At 37.7% G+C, this 15581-nt stretch overlaps 1 protein-coding gene across 1 annotated transcript in view; it reads right to left on the bottom strand.

Moving 5' to 3' along the window:
- REV3L (REV3 like, DNA directed polymerase zeta catalytic subunit) overlaps positions 1–15581 on the bottom strand; it is a 110922-nt gene that overhangs the window by 22997 nt on the left and 72344 nt on the right. The window contains exons 15-19 of the mRNA XM_030235630.2: positions 15414–15496; positions 14260–14385; positions 12518–12710; positions 10033–10144; positions 1084–1199 (exon numbers count right to left, since the gene is read on the bottom strand). Of these exons, the coding sequence (XP_030091490.2) occupies positions 1084–1199; positions 10033–10144; positions 12518–12710; positions 14260–14385; positions 15414–15496 (630 nt within the window). The remainder of the gene's footprint in view (positions 1–1083; positions 1200–10032; positions 10145–12517; positions 12711–14259; positions 14386–15413; positions 15497–15581) is intronic.

Below are 15581 nucleotides of genomic sequence, written 5' to 3'. Positions count from 1 at the left end.
TCCCAAATTACTAAATTACTAGACACATTTGGATAACCCTTCTCATCTTTACCAGTTCCCTTATATCCACTTTCATGGGAGAAAGGTTACGAGGGAGCTACAACCTCAGTATCTGAGGTACAAGCACAGTGCAGATTTCTACGTTTTTTTTACATTTACATTCATTGCTTTGTATTTTCCTTGCTCCAGAATTCCTAACATTTGCTTTTGCAACCATTACGAAGCAACGGGCTCAAGTTTTTAACAGAACAATCACAGTAATGGACTTCTTATTTCATAGCAATTTAATTTCTGTACAGATGCTTTTTTCTGTACAGCTGGCAAAACCAGTTTTTTCAATTGTTTTGATTTTTAAAGTCTCCCTCATCCACATTACCCTGACGACTGCAAAGCACCAGAACAAATTTTTAAGATGGTTTTTCATTTTATAAAGTTATCCTGACTCTTCTCAGGTGCTACAGCACATTTATTTAGCTGTTCACTAACTCCATTCTTCAGAATGATGGCTTCTATTGATTAGCTAAGTATAGGCATACTCTAGGCTTACCATTCTCATCCAAGTTTTCTTGCCAATCTAAACAGCCTTTTTCCTGAATGCTGGAAGAAAGCATCAGCACTTGGACCCAATACAATTTGCCCAAAGCACAAGAATGGTCATTGAAAGTGAGGATTTTATTACAAAGCTGTCCAGGACAATTGCTGCTCAGGAGCAGTTTTATGTTCTTGTATTACAGCCAGAGAAATCACAAATGGATGGAGCCAAGGAAAGCAAAAGAAGGTCTGGTAGCAGAAACATCTCCAAGAACTGAAACTTAACTCACAACTATAGGATGTAAGTCCAGGTTCATGAATACAGGACACAAAGAGAAGTGGAATATGCCACAAATTTGAAAATTTAGAAAACATCAGGGGTGTGTGTGATTATACTATTAACACACTATACTATTACAGGAGCAAGAACAAAAAACAAAAAGTCTTTCTGAAGAAATACTCTGCATTTATTTTTTAAATTTGTTCATTCAGAAGCAAGATTTCAACTTGCTTCTACTGGAACTGAACTGAAGCCCTAAACAAATAACTTACCTGGCACACGAGAAATCATCTGGCACAAATCAACATTCAGCGCTGCAGCCCTCTGTAAGAGATAACCCCAGGAATGCATCTGGACTTCATAGCCTAGCAAAATGTCTGGGTCATATCTAGAGAGGTAGGGGGAGAAGAAAAAATGAGCTTCATATAATTCACAAAAATATTTTCCATGAACAAAGTATAAACAGGATTGCATTCAAATTATGTTGAGCTTAAAAAAGACGCAGTCACAATCGGTTTCTAGGAAAGCAGCATCTGGACTAGAAGACAATATTCAAAACAGGCAATCTCTTAGGGTTTTTAATAACATTCAAAGGCAGAAATATTTAGAAATTATATTTTCACTGGATTTTTTTTGGTCTTTACAAATAAAGAACAAAACTGAGGTCTCATCGGGTTTTATTGATGGCATGAGGAAGTATCAAGCATAAACTGAAACTTAGCAGCACGAGACAGATGTGCAGTGAAATATAGCCATGCCTATGGAACAGAATTTGCCAGTAGGTTAACTGGAATGTTGACTGATAATATTGTGTCACATGTACTGCAGTGCAACTTTGAGTAATTAGAGGGAACTTCAGGTCCTAAATGATGACCCTTTATTGGAGTTACAATTTGCAGTTGAGTGAGAGCTGTCTAAACTGAAACAGAGAAAAGCAACTGCATCTACCAGTTCTCTTTAAATACTTCTTTATTTAGACAGCCTTCTTTCTAGAAGAAACACAAGAAAAACTTATGCTTTATCTCTTTCCAGCTGGAAATCTAACTGGCTCAAGTATGACAAAAAAGTCAGAATTGACTTCTGACATAATCACTTCCATTCAGGCTCAGAGTAAAGCTCACTAGACAGAAGGATGAAAAATTTGGCTTTAAAGACAAAGCACAGGTAGGAGTTAGCTCAGAGAAGCCAGTATCACCTAACTTTTGAGTAGGCACTATTAAAACCACAACTCATGATCTGGTGCTTTGCTCAATAGCCTAAGAAGGATTTTGTTGGGCAGAAAGAGACCGGACAAGTAACATAAGATATCTGTTATTTTTAGAGCAAAAAAAGAAAGGAAGTTTCAGTGGGATGAATCGCTGCTTCTTGGTTAGACTGAATGATTTTTAGTGTATTTTCCAACCTTGATGCAGCGGGCAACATTCAATACAACTAAATGACAACAGGGCAGCTGTCAGGAGGTAGAGGATAAATGATGGGCTGAGGATCTGTACCATAGTCTATGCCCAACCCTACAACAGGACACAGCCCTGTAGTCCTTAAATTTATGGAAGGAGTGGGCAGGGGCCTTGAATTATGAACACAAACTCTGTACTCCTTGCACCCATAAACACATTAAAAAACTCCAAACATTTCCTGACTGTTGAATACAGAACACCCTTTGCCTGAATACTGAGTTAGTTGTATCACAGACATTAAAAAAAAAAAAAAAAAAAAAAAAGAAACTCTAAATGAAGCTTTAGACTTTCTCAGGTAAGTGTCTTCCTTGCTTATTTGTCCTAACCAAAGGCAATGACAACTCACTTGGAAGATACTAATTACTCTGAGAATAGCTCCAAAAAACAATTTCTCCACACTTCTGCTATGGACACTGACCTTCTGTGAAAAATAGCTGTATGTTGTTACTCAGCATGGCTCTCTCTTTATTACAATTTGGGCTTTTGTAGCTGCCAGAAGTTGCAAAAATCTCCTTTATCATCTACTTCTACTTGTGAGGGAATGGTTTTGATACAATTTTTACCTAAAGCAGGGGGTTCTAAAGTAACTTTTTGATTTCTAGCATTCTACAGAGAGTAAAAGAACTAGCACGTTGAATTTGGGGGATACCTTGCTATCTGCTGTTCATGTAAAAAGAAGAATTATTTGGTTTTGGAGACAGACATGATCATCAGGAGTGGAAGCAGTAAATTTACTCAATATGGAAACCTATTCTACCAATGGTACAACCCCAAAGCTACTTGGAACAATTTATGGACAAATGACTCAATCTAGTCTGCAGTTTATTCCAGCAGTGGAACCAGTGACAAAGAGAGTTATGACTGCTGGCTGCTCTGCAACATACAATGACTGGGAAATGATGCTCCAAAATTATTAATAGCTCAATTTCAGCTTTGAAATAAAAAGGAATTATGCCATGTTTTGTACAGGCATAGAATAAACATTATAAAAATTAACATATTTTTAAATTAATTCTTGTAGCTAAACTATCCTGGTCCTAGCATATGGCAAATCACTACTGATTAATTAAAATTAGGGAAGTAGTCATTCGTTATTATATTTGAAAACTGGCATCACATAATTCAAAATGGAGAATACTTGTAGATTTTACACAGGACAAGGCATTATGCAGATGGTTCCATGATAGATGCAAATGTGAATCAGGAACTCGTGAAGAACTGCTTAAGTGGTACATAAAACAATATTCATTATGCCAGAAATTTTTTTTCTCTTATAAGCCTGTTCTGAACAGAAATAACAACTGTTTGGAAGCAGCAAGTTGGTGAAGTTTGTCCTTCATCAACTGATGAAGGATAGTTGCTTTGGGCTGTAATTTGCCCAAGCAGGGCATTACCTTTCTTACTTCCAACTTAAACAAAATTATTGGGCTATTATATTACTACTGCAACTGAATATATTTTATCAATTCTGGAGGTAATCTTCCCATTACCTTTTAACCTAGTGAACAAAATGTCCTCTGTAATCCATCTGCATATAATCTCAAGAACTGTTTCTCTAGTATCCTTCAGATGTGAAGGTTTTTACAGGACAAGACATTAAAGCCCTTTATGATGTTTTCAGATACATGCTTTTTCTTCTAGAAACAACACAATTCTATGTAAATCTACATGTAGACTGGAAAGCTGATTAATCAAAAGATTATTTTAAAAAGCAGTGTGCTTTTTTAACTCAGTCTTGCTTGTCCAGGCCATTAGGGATCGCCTGTAATTGCACATTACTGACTTACAGGCTATCACTTTACAGCACATTACTTTGCTTTCCCATCCCAACTAGATACCACCCATGTATTAAGGGGAGTGTCTAATTTCAGCTAATTTTGGCATCTCAAATTTTCTAAACTGGTCTCTATTGTCATTGAACAAAAAGGCCTCTTTGGGTGAACCATTCTTTGTATTTTAGCCACCTCTTGCAGACCCAGATCCTGTTCTGTTTAATTCTTCTGGTGATGAGGATAGCTAATTAGACACTAATTGTGAAGTACAGATGTTTAAGTTTCAGTCAGATGAGTTATACAAAGCTATCTAATAGGAAAATCAAGGTAGAGTAGCTAGTAAATGGTGAAATCAAATCTTACTGTGAACTTCCTGTAATCACCATCCTTTAATGTCAGTTAGTCCGTATTTAAAACTTGGATCCGAGTGGTATCCTTCTAAAAGCATGAAAACCAATAAATGTACTACTGGCAGCTCAGCAGTTGCTCAGATACTGCAGTAAGTTACACATATATGTATTTTGTATGTATATCTGTATGGATACCCAAGTGTATCTCTCAATTATCTCTGAAGGAAAAAACAAAGTAACACTAAACTGAAGAACTCCTTTCTACTAAGTAACACTTACAACCCCGAACTCCTGCACTACATATACGTAAAATCTACCTTATGAAACAACAGGTTTAAGAGACCTACCAAATTTCTTTCACCTAGTAAGAGACACTATTGTTTCATGCTTCTATGTTGCTTGCTGATGAACTACATCCCAATTTAGGCAGCAGAAATGTCCTCTCCTGCAGCCCAAACTCTTGTACTAGCAGTACCAACAAACCAGTGTGGCACTTGCTGAGGTCTCCTGTGGTATTATTCTATTTGCTATTAGAGAAGAAGAGATGTCTGGAGCTAAAAGAGTACATTATTCCACATGGGAAGATGAACAGGCAAACCCAAAATGTAGCTGATGTGAGCTTAGCTGACATGCGACTCTCTCTCTCTCTCTGGCTTTCTCCTTTCCACATGGTGCTACAAGACAACAGGCTGCGAGCTAAGAGGACAAGTTTTATGTTTCATCCTCCTGTCTCACCATTTTTACAGTATACTATCAAACTGGTCTTCAACATCAATTCAAGCTATTTTATTAGAAGAAATTGTAATGAAACCAGCTGTCACACCTGCAAGAAACTAGTAAACTGTAATATTGATATTTGAAAGCTGCTGGCTAGGAATAACACAACAGGAATAAGAGGTGTGCTTGCCAACATATGCTCTTTTGTTAAAAGGATGGGCCCTGATACTGCTTTGCATGCTGTTGCCAGACTTTCTGCAAAGATGAAAAGCAGCATTTAAGCTGGCACGATTTAAACACAACAGCATTAACATTCAACTCATACATGCTGCAGAGAGAAGAAAGGCAATTATTTTCCTTTCCAGCTAAGCCATATCTGCTGCTATGACATCTCTTCTTCTTTCTCATTTGACTATTTCATGAATGAACACTAAAGCTCCCAGTTATACCTTCCCTTCTATGATGGGTCTGCTTTTCCTGACTGCTATTTTTCTTCCAGCTATGATTAAGAGAAAAAGGGGGAACGGGGGTGGGGGGGAACGACGGACCATGCCAGACCTATGATACAGACGAAAGCAGTAACTGTGCATAGCAACAGAATGCTTGGTGACTCAAACACATAACTGAAATCTCTGAAAACACTTTTCCAGTTTGCCTTAGACAACAAAAATCCATAAAGTTGATACAGGACATTAGATACACATTTCTACAGGAAAATGTCACTGATGAAGATCATACTGGCCTGGAAAAAGAAGGTTAGATTAGCACATCTCTATTTTAAGAAGAAGATGTTGCTAGAGCATTTACAGAAGAAGAAATACAATGCACTGTATCCAAACAAAAAAATTCATTAGCATTATACCTTACAAGAAAAACATTATAAAAAATATTTAAGCATTAAGCATTAATAGTTTAATTCACAAATGTTATCCCTAAAATGCTTATGTAAAATCTTATATTATACCCTGCTCATGTAATTCTATCAAAAACTACTTCAGTGGAGACAAGGAGCTATGGCTGAATTGTAAGTTTCAAGTAGCAATGAATCTACTACTCTTGTTTCAAGCCCACCCTGTTTTCACATACTCTCTTTGTCTGAGATGGGAACTGTGCATTCCCACATGAATTCCCCAAATTTTGCTCCTCTCACACCTGCAGGACCAGCCCTTTTCTGCTATCTGCTAGCATCTACTCTTAAAGAGAAGCAGAACAATTTGCCCTAAAAGTGAAGGAGAGGCCCAAACATTTTATTTCTCTTTCATGGGAATCCACTGCTCCATCAAGCTTGCACATCTCTAGTTTCCCTATCTAGTTTTAAATCCCCATGCAAACATTCTTGCAGCATTCCATTCCACCTTCTCCTCCTCAGTCAGCTTTCCTGTGTTAGGGAAGTAAGTAAATGTGTTTACTCTTTTTTCCTGCCTTTAGGTTCAGAGAGATGGTTCTCTTACTTCCTCAAGCAGAGAGATTCTTCCATTTTTTTCTTCCGCCTCAGTGCAGCTGACACCTTAGGAGCAACAGAGGATCTATTCAAGAAAGCACCTCAGGCAGTACAACAGAATGCTTTAGGACAGCAATACATGTCCAGGCTCCATTTCAAGAAAAAAAAAATCCCCTCTGTACGTTCCAGAGAGCCTACTGCTTGGAAGTCTCTGCTTCTAGGACATCCCCAGCAGCTGCACAGGATTAGAAGGATGTTGTCGCTCAGCTGCTTTATGCCAGTTTTGAGCTGAAGCCTGCTTTTTTGGTTTTCAGCCAGAGGACAGCTTACCAAAGAAGGGAAATTTGGACCTATGGAGGTGCAGCTCCCTCTCAAAGTCTAAGAGTCTAAGTCAGGGTACCAAAAACCAATCTAATGATGCTTTTCTTTTTCACAAATCCATGCTGTTTGTTCTTCCCTCCCTCCTCCAAATTCGTATTTGTGGCTCTTCCTTTATATCTGTTTCCTGACTCTCAACCCTCAACCTCAGTATTCCAATACCCTTCAAAATAAAGTTGTCTCCGCATAGACTTTGGTATTCACACTTGCAAGTACTTCTATTTCACAGGTTAGTCAGTCTCAGTAATAATCTCCTAGAAAAGAGGTGCTTATTCTTCTCAGCATCTGGTCAAATCTATGAATTTTCAGTATAGATGAAATCACAGATTGCAATTCCAGAGAAACTATCAGGTTGTCTTCTGGTCTACTGGAACACAAGATGACTTATTTCTGTTTGCCAAGGGCTCTGAGTTAATCAGAGACAACATCTAGTAACCCATAGAGGAACATTTAACCTGGTATTTACCTCATGCATGCCAAGGTATTAACTGTACTGGGGTCATTCAGATCTAGCACAGCCTAAACAACCTCACAGGGAAGGTATTAACTGAATCCAACTTCAGTTCATTTATTCCAAAGAACCTTCTGGAGCAATACTCATCTTCAGTGAACAAAGAATAACTTTAGCTCTGCTACAAAAACTTTGGCAAACACTCTTTAGTGACAAAAACCTAGTCAGACACTGATGAGCTATGAGTATTGCAGAAGTTACAAATTTTCCAGCAACAACCTTTCCTTCATCTGCATGCTGGAAACAATGACCCAGAATTCTCTACTCAGCTCTTCCAGAGTTTACGTGTATTGACAAGAAGTTACAGAATCAACCATCATTTACTTTCAATAGCCAGGATGGAAAGAAAACAAAAGGCCTAAACCAGGAAGTAGATGGCTGGAACTTGAAACAAGTAAGTATGTTCCACATATATGGAATAAGAAAAAGAATTAGGCCAACTACTAAGAGAATGACTAGAAATAGGAACAAGAATTCTTAAACTGGATTGTGTAAGATAATTCCTCCAGCAGCTGAGATCCTTTCTGTTCCGTGCTCCAACACGTTGATAAAGTCTGTTCCTGATATTGACAATCAAGAGTGATTAGACAGTCTGTCATTCATCATGCTAGGAATCTGGAATTTCAGTCTTCCACCCTTCCCTCCAACTGCCCAAGAGGCCAAGAACATGAGCCGAAAGCAGGCTGCAGTCATGCTGGGCATGCCATTCAGCCACAAGAGTCTATTATTGTCCAGCCTAAAGCATGTATCAGATTATAAGATATCAATATATGAAGTTCAAGTGGTAATATTTCTTAAATATGGCCTGATAGTTTCCTTTCTCTAATCTATCAGACCTACTATTAAGTGCATCTACCAGAACAGCCAAAGTACCTAGCTTGTGCTGGAAAAAAGTAACACTAAAAAGACAGAGGATTGTTTAAAAAGTAATTACTAATTTTCATTAAAGCTGCTTGCTTGTTCATTTCTCATTGAGGAAGTTTTTCCAGTCCACTACTTCTTAATTAGATGGTTTTACCATACTTCCTCCTTCAATTAAAGCTACTCTGGGCCTAGACACTTGTTTTGTGCTTAAGAAATACAAAACATTAACTCCAAAGAAAATTCTCCATTTTTTGCCCAGGTTACAGAAAATAAAGGGGAAAAAAGAGCAGCAAATTGTAGATGTGGTTCAAGTGGCAAATCCATCTTTTTTGAGAGTCCATCAGAAGTCTGATAGCTGAGCTGTTATTCTAAAGTTGCGAGGGAAGCAAACTAAGATGAAGACACTAGTCTGTCTCTCCATTAATAGAGCAATCCCTTAATCTTCCAGGAATACAAGTCAACTAACTCAGTCTTCACGGATGAAGTCGCTGCGTCAAAAAGATACACTAGCACATGCTAGAGAAGATCACATAAGCAGAGATTTCTCAGACAGTAACCTGATACATTCCATCTTGAAGTACACCAAAATGGCATGATTTTTTTTGTTCTGTAATGCCTTCTGCATGTACAGATATAGAAGACTTCTGATCTTCAGTGATCAATATATTTTAACTGCTGAGTTCTCTCTATCGTATTCTTTTTGTCCTGTCACATTTTAGACTTCCACGCAACTGGTGGAGAATTCTTCATTTACTGGCAGTTTCCTATTCTAAGTAAATTTCCTAAGTTTGATGGAGCACTAGATTTCCAAGAAAGAGAAAAATAATATTATATTCCTTACCTGAATTTTGTCTTCTCTGAACAGGGATCTGCTGCTCTGTCAGGACCCACCCTGTGCTGGTTGCATTCAGCAACTCTTTTTGTATTCTGGCTTCATGGGGTTGGTCAAAGCCTTTCTCATCAGAGGTTTTCTGGTTGGAGAGAGAAAGAATTGCAAATGTACTCTGCCTAGTTTGTTTTTTTTTTCTTGTGCCTCTATTCCAGCAGAGTGACTCAGAGTTTAAATCTGTTTGTTTTCCTTGAAATTTTACAGCTTTGCACCTGTCAGTAGGGTCTGGAGAGACGTCTGTGCTTCCACCTACGCACCAGGCGAGAGGGCTCCCGAACAGGCTTCTCAGCCTTGGTGGAGATGGGGAAAACCAGCAGTTTTCAAAGTTTGATGAAGCAGGGGATTTCCATTCAGAGAAGACAAAACTAATGAAGGAAACTGATTTTTCAATGAACCCTTATTTTAAACTGCAGCAGTTCCAGTACCATGCAGGTTTTTTTCTGTCTTGCCTCAGAGCTCCTAGAAAACTCTTCCTGCCTGAGGAGCTTTCTCAGCACTCTTAATATCTTACTGTACTAAGAATTTCAGAGAGATATGTGTAATGAATTCTGGGGTTAATAGGAAAGTTGTATGTTAAGAAAGATTACTTATATGGCTGATAAGTTTCAAGACTGTAACTCAGCTGCTTAAGAGATCTGAATGTTCTTGCTGTCAGAGAGAAGGAAAAGCAAAAAGTATTTTTATTTGAAAGACCACCATGCTTGTCCACTCTAGAAATAAGCCTTTGAGGGAAACAACAACAACAAAAAAAAATCAGTATTTGAAAGTCTGGCAAGGGTTGAAGGAACTAAATCTGCTGTTCCAAGCCTGAAAAATAAAAGCAGAACGTACAGATATGCTACCTTTTTACAATATTCACTACTTCCTGGAAAAGAGTTCTTTCATCAGTAGCGTAACTGACTTCTAGTCCTGTAACTCCAGATCTTGTAAGCAAGGGGGCTTGGTCTCTGCTCCCTAGAAAATAAAAGTAAAAAAACCTGTTACAATTTAGAAGGAATTTCATTTTTTCAGTCAACAATACTGCTTTAGAATAAAACATACAACTGAAAAGAATTATGGAACACAACTTATTTTTATCTTTAATAATTATCACAATTCATTCCATGGACTTATTTTGTTTCTCTTGGGTGGAATAATTTTTTCTTTTCACTTTGTAGAATTCTGCCATAGTGGTAATCTTGCACAGATTCTCAGACAGAAACAAACCTGATTCACAAGAAATTTAACTATTTTACATGCACAGGAGTCCAGCTCCTGGAAAATTACTTTTAATAAGAAATATTAAATGACTATATGACAGCTCACACACTGTTTTTATGCAAAATATAATTTTAATTGCTATCTCAGAGTAGTGTTTTGCAAAATGCCTTACAGAATGAAAATTATATGTATCAGTATAGTTCTTTTTTTTCAGCACACTAAGTTACTGACAGAAATGGAAAAACATGACCTAATGCTCACTTAGTGCACATTAAGAATGTCTGCACTGATAATGTCTGAGTAATATCTAAATTTGTATGCACGTAGGAAATCAGCAGTTGCCTTTCATATTAAAAAATAAAAACTCTTTAAATGAATAATGCACAACACATACTCTGTTTTCTCTATACAACAGGTACTGTGATCTCTGTTACAGTGACAATGTAGATTTTAGGAACTGGAGTTTTTAAAAGGCATTCTACTTTGACACATTCTTTAGACCTTAAGAAAAGTGGGCTTTCAGAAATAAATGTTAAAACAAGTACTGCGACTTACAAAGCAATAATAACACAAAAGGGAAAAAAAAAAGATGTATCTCAATGTCAAGTCACTCCACAGGGAACTCAAAAAGTTCTAACCAATAAAGTATTGACAGCACACATCAATTAAAGCAACGAATGTCACAATAACATTTAAACACATTTTATTTCACTAACAAAACCAGATCAGAACCTTCATTTTTTCAAAGTATCATTGGACCTTTTACAGTTCTTGATAAACTATCAGTGGCACGCACACCTAGGGAGCCATAGTGGCTATACTGTGGAAAAATCTCAGTAAGGTAATAGAAATATATTTTTTTAAGATAGTAACAAGCATATAATACCAAAATAAAATTCACTGAGAATAATAAGAACTTAGCTTAACATGATATATCTACAAAATACACTGGTAAAAGAAGAAGCTGTTGCCTTATTGCTAAATTATTTTTTTTTAAGTTTTTGTCCACGCTTAAAATTTTAGACAGTATTTTGTGGTTTGATACACATTCACATTGCCAAAGAAACCCTGAAAGAAAGAGGACTACTTTGGGGATGTTTTCTGGTTTGAGATTTTTTTGTTGTGTTTTTTTTTTTTTTACTAGCCTAAACCAGTGGTACTCAACCTTTAACAGCTGGAGAGCCACTTCTTAGTAAAATGAAGTTGTAGAGCACCATAAAAATCAAGTATCAAAGGTGTGAAATTTTTTCCATCATGACACTTCAATGTGTGATGATGATGCCTTAATGCCACCACACATTGATACATCACGACATGACACATCAGCATCCTCTCTCCCAGCAGCATTCTGTCTTCAATCCCTTCTGGCTGCTAGGGGGGAGTGGGGTGGAGGGGTGGAAGGGGCAAAAGGGCAAGTTTTTCCCCATTCTGCCCCACAGCTGCTGGGTGGGAGGTGATCTCTACTCTTACCTGTGGGGGGATCCCAGCAGCTCCTTTTCTTTCCCCCTATGGGAGGGGGAACTTCAGCGACTCCCACACTGCTGGTCCATTTGCTCAGTGCTCCCCGCGCTGCCTGATAGAGTGGAGCGCCGATCAGATGCCTACATTGCGAGAGCCGCCTGTAGGGCCATGAAGAGCCACATCCGGCTCTAGAGCCACAGGTTGAGTATCACTGGTCTAAACAAAGCCAAAAAGGTACAATAGAATAAGGGCCCCTGTTTAGATCCTAAAAGGATCAGATAAAACCACAAAAATAACCCTTAAGTAAATATAAAACATACTGTCTCGCTTTTAACATTTTCTACTTGCAGCTATCCAGCAACTCGAGTAGGAAACTAAAGGCAGGTTTTCCTCTTTACACTTTTAGAACACTGCAGGAGCTGGTCCGCAAGTATGCAAACATGGATATTTCGCACACGCAAATGCTATTTGTGGTTTACAGCCCATGCAATAGTTCTTTGGAAGATATAAGCAGGAAAACCCCATATTTAATTCGGCCATTCAACAAGACAAAATTAAATGAGATACGTAGTAATGCAGATACTCTATTACATTTTGCTTGCTACTGTTTGATTACTATGAAATAGCATTTCTGTAAAATATAATATGAAAAAAAGAAATAGGAACCTTGGCTTGAGAGTGTCCTGCCTCTATCAATCACTATAGCACCAGTGATTTCTTTTTTATCAGTATTTGGCAGTACTGAGTCTGACGAGACGCAGTAGAATAAAGCGCAGATCGGATCAAACTCTGGATCTGGTTCCAAATCTCGTCTTGTTCGAGCATGTAACTCCATACTGATGAGGGTAAGGTGCTGAACCTAGCAACAAATAAAGACAGTATGTTAGTTTGTTCTGCAGGTTTCTTAAAAAAAAAATTAAGAGAAGACTATCTGTGCAAATGAGGACAGTGCCGACATTTATATGGTGGTATTACATTGTAACTACAAGGTTCCACCCTAAAATTAACAGACGTGATTAACATGCATCTTTGGATCTCACTTTTTTGCAAAATAGTACCATCTTAGGAAAAACTAAAATTCATCATGAAATGCCGCCTTATACTCAGTTATGAAAATTCAGTATGTGAGTCTGAGTACGTTATTCTTCTACTAAAAGCAGAAAATAAGACAAAAACCAGGCAATGTTCAACTTAAATAATTGTAAATTCCTGCAGTGTTTTCAAACACCTTTGCATGTTGAGCTGAATCACATTTCTGAACTGATCAAGAACAAAGAATCACTCTTGGTCTTTCTTGTCCCTTCCCTCCCTCACCCAAGGCAAGCATGAAGACTAAGCCTTACAGGAGGGTAGGGAGAATACCTAACTTTGCCTTCAGGTGCATCAATGAACTTCCACATCATGCTGCCAGAGCTTCTTGCAGAATGGTTTACATTTAGAAAATGCTAATCCTTATATACTGTCAACTTTTGACTCTGCAGTAAAGACAGTATTATTTAATACTGTTTTAACACCATGTTGCTGCTCTGGTGTCTTGCATAATATTGCTCATAATGTGGATTAATAGAGAGGTTAGACAGATTATGAGGGAAAAACGATAAGTATTTCTGTGTATATGGGATGCTCTGGGGGCAGCCTGATTTCCTCTAGATTTGCATACAAACATCACTGGGTGAAATTTTACTATCAAAGCTTCATCTCCATTTCCCCCAGGATCACTGTGGCTTCTCTTATGTCCTTTGCTCAGTGCTGTCTCCCTATCTCCTCTATAAACTGGCCAACAGTTAATTCCAGATGTGCAGGCTGTCTAGGAGTCTGAATATGACTGTCTGTCACATACACAGACTGCCTGCCCTGTCAGCAGCCAAACACAGCAGTATTGTATTTACATTGCTTCCCTTTCTCCAGCACTTTGATTCCTCTCCCCACACCAAACACTCCCTACATTAGACAGATATAAAGAGACCTTCTTTGAGACAGGCACCATTTTGTTAAATGTAGCAGAAACTGTCCAACAGGTTCAGAAGGTAACAAGTACCAGGAGGGCCTTACTAATTGCAGCCAGATGCCTTATTTCTTAAGGAAACAATCTATGAAAATTATAGTCAATTAGTTTTTCAAGTAATGTTTTTATGCAAAACTTACTATTTCTTCCTTCTGATTTTTCCCTTATTTTTATTTAAGGGAGGTTTACCATCTCAACCAAAATACTGTGAAGTCTAGTTCAATACTGTTAGAAGCATTGGAAACTGAAACTGGTAGATAAACTACTTATAAGCTGCAGACATCAGACACTGATTTATTTTTAAGTCACTTAGGGACTCAAGAGAAAAAGACTTTTAATTTTCAGTATAAAATTGGCTTGATAAACTATAATTTTATAAAGCGACAAGGAAGAGTAAAGTTACCTCATGTAAAGATTTTGCTTCCTGCAGGTTTTCCACACTGACTTTAAAACCATAAGTATTATTTAAAGATGGTCCTTCAATCTGGGAAGTCTCTTTCTTTGGAGCACCGAGGGCAGCAAATTGATTCTTATCAAGCAGGGGAAGAAAAAAGCACAGGATAGTGAAAAAACACAGGCTGCTAAACTCATATGCAATGTTAAACAATAGGCAATATTAAATACAAATTTATCAATGAAAATGCAAATGCTACACTGCAAATTACCAAAAAGTCCCCAACCTTTTACTATCTCATTTAATTTTTCAATATGCAAACAACCGTTGTATCTTTCTGCCTTTTAGGAATAATTTTAATTCATAGCAAAGCAAGAGGCAGTTTGAAATACTTAAAAAACCTCCCAACCAACCAAAAACTCCCAGAACCCTACCAAAACAAACCCCCCAGTCCCACACATACTGGCTTTCTTGGAAGTCTGAGGAGATAGAAACCAGCAATTCTCTATTCTCTCTTGAGCAACAATTTGTCAAAAAACCCTGTTTCATTCATCACTTTTTAAGGCACTGAAATAAAGGGGTATTAAGTACCTCCCTGAAATAGGTGAATATATTGAGAAGAATGAACTACTGGGTCACTCCAGTAATGCACCTAGCCCTCCATTCTGTTCCAACATGGAGAGCAGAAACACTGTTTAAGTAAAATAAGTCCAACCTCTTTCTCCTCTGTTAGCACACCACAAACTGCCCTCCTTGTTTTCAGAAAATGCTTAGACCATTGTCTGAAAACTAATACACATAGAGACACATAAACATACACAGGTCTGGGTATATATATAAAAGGGAAATCCCACTACAACTTAAAAAGGATGTTGTAACTCAAAGAGCCAAACATCATTTTTTGGTGTCTCTTCAGTGTTTCATTACTTTCTCACTACCCTAGAGCAGCACTCTCAATCTCCAACTTACACCTGCTTCCCCCAAATTAAACTCATAAATTTTTTCCTAACTTTGAGTGTGCTCTGATTCTACAGCATTTGTACCATACCATTTTAAATGTATTTTCAAGATCTTAACAGCAAAAGACAAAAACAACAAAGAAAGAATGGAAGTGTGTATATGCCACAAAATAAAATACATCTGTGCAGAAAATTTTAATTTACCTTCATTTGTGTGGTTAGAAGTACTCTTCGAAGACCATCAGTATTACTTCCCCTCTTGTGGCTCAGTTTCTGAGCTTTTGGTTCTGTAAACATGAAGAAAAGATTACTTAGCCTCAATAGTATTGTCTAGGCATTAAACAACATGCAAGGAACAAAAGAGGCATTTCA

Source organism: Serinus canaria, chromosome 3, assembly GCF_022539315.1.
Source record: "Serinus canaria isolate serCan28SL12 chromosome 3, serCan2020, whole genome shotgun sequence".
Taxonomy (NCBI): Eukaryota; Metazoa; Chordata; class Aves; order Passeriformes; family Fringillidae; genus Serinus; species Serinus canaria.
The sequence above is the reverse complement of the archived record's forward strand: the minus strand, read 5'-3'. Positions and strand labels throughout refer to the sequence as shown.